Here is a 9,676-nt window from a genome sequence, read left to right as displayed (position 1 = left end):
TCCATCTTTAGACCACACATGTAATGTAGTTTCCATTCTTCGTTTCCACCTGTATCCGTTAACCTTTTATCTCCGGGTAGAAAATCTTAACGCAATCGGGCTATAACTGACAGATTCTGCAATTTTCCTGCGGCATGTACTAAGTTAACATGTCTATTGTCTTCTACTTTGGAGTATAGCTTAGAGATTTACTATAACTGCATACAGGTAAATAAACTAGTAAATCTAATGCAGCCCATTTTCTAGTACTAAAATAAGTTGTTTTAATTCTGATAGTTTTTACATATTGCACAAATTCATCTATACAGTATAGTGCAGTACATTTCAGTAAAGAGGGAACATGCAATATACAGTTAAATAAAAAAAAAATCATTTTCATTGCATAGTGAGTTTAAGATTCAATATGGAAGTCCCTGTGTAAAACCAAAGCTGCCAGCAGCTTTAAACAATGAGTTTGATAAATTTTAGTTGATGCTGTTTCATTGCAGCTTCAGAATTATAAAAGTTGATACAATAAATTTCCTCCTGATTCTTGAGGATTTGGTACACTGTTTCCTGTATACTGCTTAAACTCTGTCTGTGTTGAGCAGCAGAACTGCACAGTAACCAAATGTTTCCAGACTGGTTACTTCATATCCTAGCGACAGAAGAGCAGAATACTATGAATGCTGGAAATTTGACAAAAACAACAAATGCTCAGTAGATCAAACACCATTTGTAGAGAGAAACAAAAAGTTAACATTTCAGGTCAATGACCTCTCGTGATACTGTCTGACTGCTGAGCATTTCCAACACGTTTGTGTTTTCTTCTGTTATCAGCAGTCCTTGAGCTCTTTGGGTTTACATAATAGAGTTGCAACCTGTTTGAAAGGAAAGCAGCAAGTTCATGGAGTTATGATTCTTAAGTTGGGATGGGTAGTGTTTTAAAAGCAGAAAGACAATTAATTTTCAATGTTTCATGATTTCTCGGTGGAGATTAATATTAAATCTGACAGTTACAATTTCACCGCAATGTGGTATCCATGATTAATCATATACACTGTCTGAATTTTAAGCATTCTAATCCCTGCTTGGTTTTCTCTTGCTATCTATCACCTGGTACATAATCAGTGCCAAAGCAATTAAATTATCATCCACTCTAATCATGAGGAGGAATTGGAATTGGGAGTCCTTGCAGCAAATACAACTCTTGTTGATATCCCATGTAGTTTGTTAATTTGAGGATTAAGTACAAGGGGAACATTTCACTGGAATCCTTCACAATTTTATATAAATTAATACAAAAGCATAAACTTTTTGTTCTTTCGCAGCCCCAGACTTTTAAGGCCTTTGTCTGAGAAGTCCACAGAATTCCTTCACTCCACTTACTGCCGTCAGGATAGTTCAACATGCCAAGACCTTTGATTCTGATACCTCAACCTTCTGACTGAGAAACTTCTGTTACTCAGGTGGTTTATAGTGTCAAGTCTTTTAAGTAAAGCTATACCAACCAGTGTAAAAAGCCCAAAGAGGGCCCAACTTCTTGCTGCAAGAACTTGTACAAAGGTCATTGGCAAGAATGAAAGACTAAGTTAAGATGAGGCTTGCTATCCATGTATGGTGTGCTAAGGCCTAATAATGCTGTAGTAATAAGGAAAGTGAAATGTTTCGCCAGTATCTCTCCCACTGTGCTCTGCTATGTTTCTTCTGTGCTGGAATCGCTGTACAGGTTACAATGGTGACTGTTGGCCAGGCTACCTGTTATGATTGGTCTACTTCGATGATCAGATCGAGCCTGTGTTTTGAAGTGATTGGCGCTGTAAATTTTAATCAACTGAACAATCTCTTGGACCTAAGAGTTTAAAAAAAATCAGAAAAGCAATCAGAAACCATTTCTTCACATCAGCCAGCCATGTTTCAGGGAAATATGTAGTGTATCAAAATGCATAATGTAACTCAGTAAGAGAGATTGTTTAATGGTACATAGTACAGTGGCAGGGGGGACTGTCTGTGAGAGACAGAGAGAGACAAATCAAGGTTAGAAGAGGTTAGGTGAATGGGGAATTCAGATTTAATCATCTTTCTGTGTACAGTAATTATGTGGATTGAACTAAGTAGGGAGACAGGAGTAGAAAGTGTCAGTCAATTCAAGGTGGAGTTTCCTGGTAATACAAAATGTGCTTAAGGATCTGATACACAGTTTGGTATTTTGAATGTGAGATATAACCCATGAATACAACCCAGAATCGCCTCTGTATTCCTGTGTTTGTTCAAGTATTAGCTTACATGTTTTAGAGACTTTTATTCTAAATCATTTTTTAAAGATATTTTTATATGTCACTTTTAGCAGCACGTCTCAACATGAAGGGTCCATGGAAAATGCTGAGTCAGGTTATAGTCAATGAAAATAGTCAGGAGTTAAGTGGTGTTGCTATGACACATGGGCATTGATTGTGGAAAATTCAGAACAAATGGGAAAGGTGGCTTGACCACAACCATCTCCATCGAGGGAAATTAGAGACGGTATTACATTGAAGGAAGGAGCATACAAATTGGCCAAAAAACCTGTAGACCCGAGGATTAGGAACAGTTTACATTTCAATGGGAGGAAGGTAGATTATGAGAATAAGCTTGTGTGGAACATACAAACATGTTATAAAAGCTTCTATAGGTGAAGAGAAGAGAAAAGATTAATGAAGACAAATGTAGATCCATTATAAATGGGGAACAAAGATGGTAAACTAATTTAATATTTTGAATCATAAGGACAGAAAAGCCCTTCAGCCCATTGAGTCTTCACTGACAGAAACTGTTCTAAATCTACACCAGTGCCACTTTGCAGTGAGGAAACAGGTCAGCAAAATGGATAGGCATGTGGCAGATAGAATTTAATTCTGAGACATTTTGACAGAAGCAATAGGGAGAGTCAAAACACTCAATGGCACAATTCTAACTTTAATGCAAGATTAGAGAGACCTGGGTTGCGTGGTTATGACAGATCTTGGGCTTCATAAGTAGAGATATTGAATACCAAAGCAAGGAGGCAATACCGAACCTTTTGTAAAGCTCTGGCTATGCCACAACCAGAGCATTGTGTCCAAGTCTGATCACCACATTTTTGGAAAAGTGTAAAGGTTCTCAAGAGATTGCAGAGGAGATTAACCAGAATGATTCCAGGGATGATGGATTTAGGTAGAAGGTTAGGTTGGAGAAATTGGAGCTGCTTACCTTGGAGCAAAGGAGATTTGATCGAGGTGTACATGATGATGACAGGTTGATGCAGGACAAGTGTTACCATTGATATAGCAAATGGATGAGGGAACACCAATTTCAGCTTCGAGTGAGAAATGCAGGGGAGTGAGTGGTAATAACTTGGAATTCATTGCCCACAATGGTGGTGAAAATGAGAATAACTATTTCAAACATAATCAACACCTGAAGGAAATAAACTCAGGATTACAGGGATAGACTGGAGGAATGGGACTGACTAGATTGCTCTGCAGTCAGCAGGCATGGACTCAATGGGCCAAACAGCCACCTCCTATCCCATTATTGTTCTGACATCTCTTAGTGAAGAAGAAATGCATGAGGCCCGCATGCTTATAGAACATCACATGGAATAGGAAGATGGAGGAGGCAAGGTGTGTGTTCGTTCATGTGATCGTCATAGTTTGTTATCAAGCTGCTGTACACAAAGGAAGCTGGGGGCTGGATTTGATGCTGAAAGAGATGACAGCAGGACCTAATGGTCTTTATACAGTCTACCCAGAAATATGGATGAGCTCAAGTCTGCTGAAACTGCAAGGTAAGAGTCAGCCAGAAGAACATTGAAGTCAGCTAGTCTGGAAGTAACAAAAGCACGAATGACGGTTTTAGCAGCAAATGGGCTAAGGCAGATGTGGAGACAGACTATCAGTCAAGTCTGACCCTCATGACTTTCAGGATGAGAAACTCTAGCTGCTTTCCCCTCTGACTGTAAATGGCTCATGGGAATGAAGATAAGGATTGAGGTGGAGGAATTACCAGAGTGACAGCAAGAGTTTTAACAGGGACTATGTGAGCTTGTGATTGAGTGGATCAGCAAGTGCAGAAATACAATATACTATGCCATACCTTGCAGGACTCAAATAGCAAGTCCTTTCTCCTCAGAGAAATTTTGAAGGTGTTCCTGTCTGTCACTTCAAATGATAAAATCTGCTGATAATCAAAACTCTCCATAGACTCCACATCTCCTTGTTTGTAGAGAGCAAGACCCTTTGCTCCTACTGCCAGCCACAGCATCTGATCCACACTCACTGTCGAATTCTGTAACGCATTCAGAGGGCAGACTTTATCTACTCTTAAAACACAGTCATTTGGCCTGGTTCTACTTTAGTTCAAATGCTTGTATGAATAAATATTCACTTTTAAGACTAAATATATTGCACAAGGCATAAATTTCACTTATACTTAATGAACTCACAGTTGCCTTTACCTCCATTTTCTGGGCATATTTTTATGATTGGATTTTATAAATGATGCAGTGATTCATCATTAACAACATTTTACAGTGATATAGCAACTTTAACCATTCCAGTACACTTCAAAGTAGAGTAATCAGATAATATATCATACCTCCAAAGAAGAATACATGAAGGTAGATGATCAAACTCAACTTAAAAGGCAGATTTTCAGGAAGGTCCTGAAGGAGATGGAGAAAATTATGGTGGAAATTCTGGGAGTGCAACATCTAGACAACCTAAGGCAAGGTTATCAATGGTAGGGTGAAGGAAATGTGAGCGTTCAGCAGTCTAAAATTACAGGATCTTGGTTCTTAGAAATGTGAAGACCATTGCGAAATTCAAACAAATTTTAACTGAGGATATTGTTCAACCAGTAACCAACGGAGAACAGTGACACAGGTGTGGCAGAGGAATAGGAGTTTGTCTGAGTTATGACATGGCCAGCAGAAATTTGGATGAGCTCAAGTTTACAAAGACTGCAAATTGAGAGTTGGCCAGAAAAAACACTGGAATCGTTTAAATGGGAGATAACTGAAACATGAATAAGTGTTTCAGCAGCTGATAGCTAAGGAGGGTGAGAGGGTAGGAAATAGGCTATTTAACTATAGAGGGTATCAGACAAGCCTGACAGCATTGAGCAGGAGAAACTGGTTGCTGTTCCTTCTCCAGTCCAGGGACACAGACCAGTGCATCCCAGAGAAGCTTGAACCTTCTGGGAGATTCAGAGATGAGGAAACATTAGATTGTATGCAAATGAAGTTTAGGTTAGCTGCGTTGGAAAGAGGTTATAAAATAGAAGCTACTATGTCTTCAGGTGATTTTCATTATCATGATGGAAGTCAAGATTATCTCACTAAGTAGATTTTTTGTTTAGATCTTTCTAGTGTTTAAATTTTAACAGACTGACCATATCACCGGTGGATTTTCTTGTCTGAGTTACTGGTAGAATTAATATCACCACGTACAAGTCATGACTAGGAACAGTTACTAAGCCAATCAGCATTACTGGGTTTTATATAAACACTGCCAGCAATACATGATCCAGCTTCCCCACGTTATTTACTAGTTAGACTTCAGTTCTTGTATACCAATAATGGTGAACAAAACAGGACAAAATTACTTAGTAACTGGAGAAATAAATTAATCTGGGCTAGTTAGCATAGATTTCTAAAAGGCAGTTTCCTTTGACCAAATGACTAACCTCAGTTTCTTGAAACAGCGACAAAGAAAGTAGATAAAGAACATGTTTTACATAATTCGTTAAATGTGTTTCATATGGTTGTCACATGGAGAGAGAAAAGGGCAGAAGTCAAACTGTTGAGGTGAAAAGGGTGTGGTGATTGGTGTTTCACTGTGGCTTCGGTTGAATCAAGTCTTATTTTTATAAGAATGGTTTAGACTTGGGAATTGAAGAATGGAATTATAATAAGTTGGTATCTTTAAAGGGTGTGGAGTGTGAGTTGGAGAGGAATTAGACTGAGCATTCTATTAAAGGATACAAAATAAAAGTATGGGAATTGAATTAGACAAGGTAGAAAATGACAGGGGAATGGGAGTAAACAACTGACTTGGTTTTATTCATTTACAGGCAGTGAGCAAGTAGCATTTATTGGCCAAGTCTATTGGTTGGAACATGGCAAGCCACATCTTGAGTGCAATCGGCTTTGTAAAACGCAGTTAGGAGGTTATCACATTGATGTGTAGTATATCAATCAGGATGGCAGATTTCTTTCCCCATTGTTGTAAAACTCATCTGGTTCACAGATGACAGTCTAATAGTTTTGTGATCTCCATTACAGAGACCAGAATGTTTTGTTTAAAGATTACAATTTAATTAAGTAAATTTAAATTCCCAGATTTAACGGCAGAATTAATCCTGCCCTCTAGATTACTAATTCAGTAACATGACCACTATAATACTGTACAGTATTGAAATGTATAGGAAGTGACTGGATGGGCATTATACATTGTGAGAGGAGACAGTAGGATTAGACTTGGTGGGACGTGAGGGGGTATGGGAAGTATTCAGGAGAGCGGACTGGGTAGAAGAGTGTATGGGGGTACAGGGAGTGAAGAGGACCACCACATGAGATACATATAAAGAAACCTGCACAGACCTCTAGGCAAAATGGCCTCATTTTATGCTTGTGCACTGTAATTATAAGAATTGTAGTTCCTGCACTGATATTGCCAAAGTTTCACTAATTTGAGCAAATATATTGAAATCAATAGAATGGGAAAGATGGTTATTAATAAGAACCTTAATTTTTGACATTTTGAGAGGAGGATGGACACTTTAAGAATATCCTTTCAGGGATGTGAATTACAACTATGGCCACTCTGATTTTTTTTCATAGATTGTGTACTAATAACACCCTCAGCCTGAATGTGTAAAAACATTAAATATAGATATAGATGGGGAGGTGATGGCCTAGTGGTATTATTACTGGACTGTTAATCTAGAGACCCAGATAACTGTTCTGAGGATTCAGGTTTGAATCCCACCACAGCAGACGGTGGAATTTGAAGTCAATAAAAATATCTGGAATTAAGAATCTAAAGACGACCATGAATCCATTGTCAACTATCGGAAAAATCCATCTGGTTCACTAATGCCCTTTAGGGAAGGAAACTGCCATCCTCACCTGGTCTGGCCTACATGTGACTCCAGACCTACAGCAATGTGGTTGACTCTGAACTGCTCTCTGGGCAATTAGGGATGGGCAATAAGTGCTGCCTAGCCAGCGATGCCCTCATCCCATTAATGAATAAAAAAGTGTTTTGATGAACATTCTACTGTTACAGAAACATTTTTTTTCTCTATTCATTCATGGGATGACGGCACCACTTAGCTCACAGCAGCTTTCTATTCTCTGTAAAACGCATTAAAATTAAGTTTGAAATAGAAGTTTTGTCTCAAAGATGGCTTGGGAATAAAATAGTATGTAAACATAAATTATTTATATCTATATAGCTCTGAACCATTAACCACATCTGTTTGCTTATACAACTGAATCTGAGAACTGTTTCAATGGATGACTGAAATGTTAAACTCCCTTTAAGTCTGAGGGGATAAGTTTAAAGCAGGAGTTACTTGGAGCCAGTTGTGATGAGGGGTTTAGATTAACAACGGGGGCTTTAAACTGGATCATCCGATCAGACTAATTCACCCAAGTCAAACAGTAACATCAGAACTTGTTCTCATATAATCTAATTGGACTAGAAAGATCAATACGTGAGGATGGAGGATGGAGGAAAGTTTGAGAGAGATCAGGAACTGATAGTAATAGAGCCAACCCTCTGCAAGCACTGATCTCCTGCTCCTGATTGAAAATCTCCTGATATTCATTCTTTCAGTTCCTCTCATCACTGGGAGAGAAAATACTGACTGATATCAGAATTGTGATATGTCAAAAATTCTAAATTTGAGGTTTTGTTTCCTGCTATCTACAATAGGTCACAAAGAATAATGGACAGAATTACCAGAAAAAGTGAGATCTGCTTCAAAAACAGATCACAGACTGGCTGGATGGTACAGGAGCTGATAGATGCTGTACAGCAAGGAATATTTTTTCTCCACACAAACTGCACAAGAATTCAGATGCAAAAAGTAAAATTATCCAATGCACTTACCATAAATGCCCCTACTTCGAACAGGGTAGCTCCATATCCAGACCATTCCCTCACTATGCTGAGGTATGTTGTCATAGCTTCCAGTTGGGTCATTCCTGGAAGCTGCTTCCATTGTTCAACGATTGTGGCCATTAATGCTGCTGCCTCCTCTTTCAGCCGTACTTTCAATAGTTGTTCTTCCTCGAGTTTCTGTTTCTGGGTTGTGCTGCCCCACAGGCTGCTTGCCAGGGCTCCTGGCAGTAAGTGACTCAGACCCTTATTATTTGTGGAAAGTAAAGCTTTCACAGATTGCTGGACCCGTGCCTTGAGAACATGCACAGGAAATAACTCCTGAAGTTTAGGCAGTGGCACATGTGTGGTGAAATCACGGATTGTAAACTGCAGTCTCAAGGCAGCCAGGGCCAGAAGAGTTTCTTCGGATGCAGGGAAATAGCTTTTGGTTACCATCTCATGGGCCTAGTCACAAACAAACCACATTTCTTAGAATATAATGTGCAACTGCTTCATAACCAGAGGATTCAAAAGTGGGGCTTTATTCCTAAGAATACACAAGCACCTTGAGAGTTCCATGGCATTACTCAGACTCATTAATAATGTCATAACAGTATTGCAAAGTTCTCAGAAAATGAGAGCTCATCTACAATTAAAGCCATTGGAGCTATTTTACAACATTTTCAGCAAATGAGTTGTACATTTCAGATAAATAGGATGAAAAAAGTATTCTGTGATGTATTATTCAAAAATGAATTGGAAAATGTTCCAATACCTTTGGATGGGGGTTATTAATACGGAAGAAAGCAGAGTTCAATATTGAGGATTTTTGTACAGTTCCAGAGATTTAGAGTAGGAAAGGAGGAACTTTTCCTCAGAAACAGAGGACAACAATGTAAAGTGACTGGTTAAAGAAATATGGGTAACATAAGGAAAAGTTTTATTTTATCCAGCAAATGGTTAAGATTTGAAATGCACCGCCTGACAGTCTAATGAAGGCAGGGTTAATCTTGGATTTCAAGAGGGAATTTGACAATTATATGAAGAGTTATGGAGGTGGTAGGGGAATAGAAATCGTTGAATCATACAATGAGAACTGGCCCTTTGGCCCATTGAGTCTGTACTGCCAAAGACTCTAGACCCACTTTCCAGCACTAGCTTATGGCTGGTCAGGATCAAAAGCCTGATCTGCTGGGTATTTCCACTATTTTCTGTTTGTAGAACCATAGAATATTTACAACACAATAGCAAAGATGCCATTCAGCCATCATGTCTGTGCCCGCTGAAAAAAAACTAGCCCTTCATTCTAATCTCACTTACCAGCCCCTAGTCCTAACCTTCCATTTTCCAGTGATTTAGATGCAGATATAGCTCCTGTGAGATAAGAGTTTTCATATCAACCATCAAACTAGGCAGCAAGTTAAGAACACCAGTCCTCTTTAATCTTTCTACCAGACACCTTAAATCTGTGCCCTTCCGGTAAGTGACCTCTTCACAAGAGCAAACTGGTCTTCTCTGTCTACAATATTCAAGCCCCTCATTGTTTTGTCCACCTCGATTCAGTCACTCTT

General features: G+C 38.8%; 1 protein-coding gene across 1 annotated transcript in view; it reads right to left on the bottom strand.

The window, feature by feature from the left end:
- Nucleotides 1–261: 261 nt before the first annotated feature.
- The window catches only part of plekhh3 (pleckstrin homology, MyTH4 and FERM domain containing H3), a 54,285-nt gene continuing 44,870 nt past the window's right edge, over nt 262–9,676 (bottom strand). Inside the window, exons 11-14 of the mRNA XM_048614693.1 lie at nt 8,115–8,570; nt 4,093–4,284; nt 1,738–1,831; nt 262–860 (exon numbers count right to left, since the gene is read on the bottom strand). Coding sequence (XP_048470650.1) covers nt 841–860; nt 1,738–1,831; nt 4,093–4,284; nt 8,115–8,570 — 762 coding nt within the window. The 3' untranslated portion in view covers nt 262–840. The remainder of the gene's footprint in view (nt 861–1,737; nt 1,832–4,092; nt 4,285–8,114; nt 8,571–9,676) is intronic.

Source organism: Rhincodon typus, chromosome 30 (genome assembly GCF_021869965.1).
Source record: "Rhincodon typus isolate 14 chromosome 30, sRhiTyp1.1, whole genome shotgun sequence".
Lineage (NCBI taxonomy): Eukaryota > Metazoa > Chordata > Chondrichthyes > Orectolobiformes > Rhincodontidae > Rhincodon > Rhincodon typus.
The sequence above is the reverse complement of the archived record's forward strand: the minus strand, read 5'-3'. Positions and strand labels throughout refer to the sequence as shown.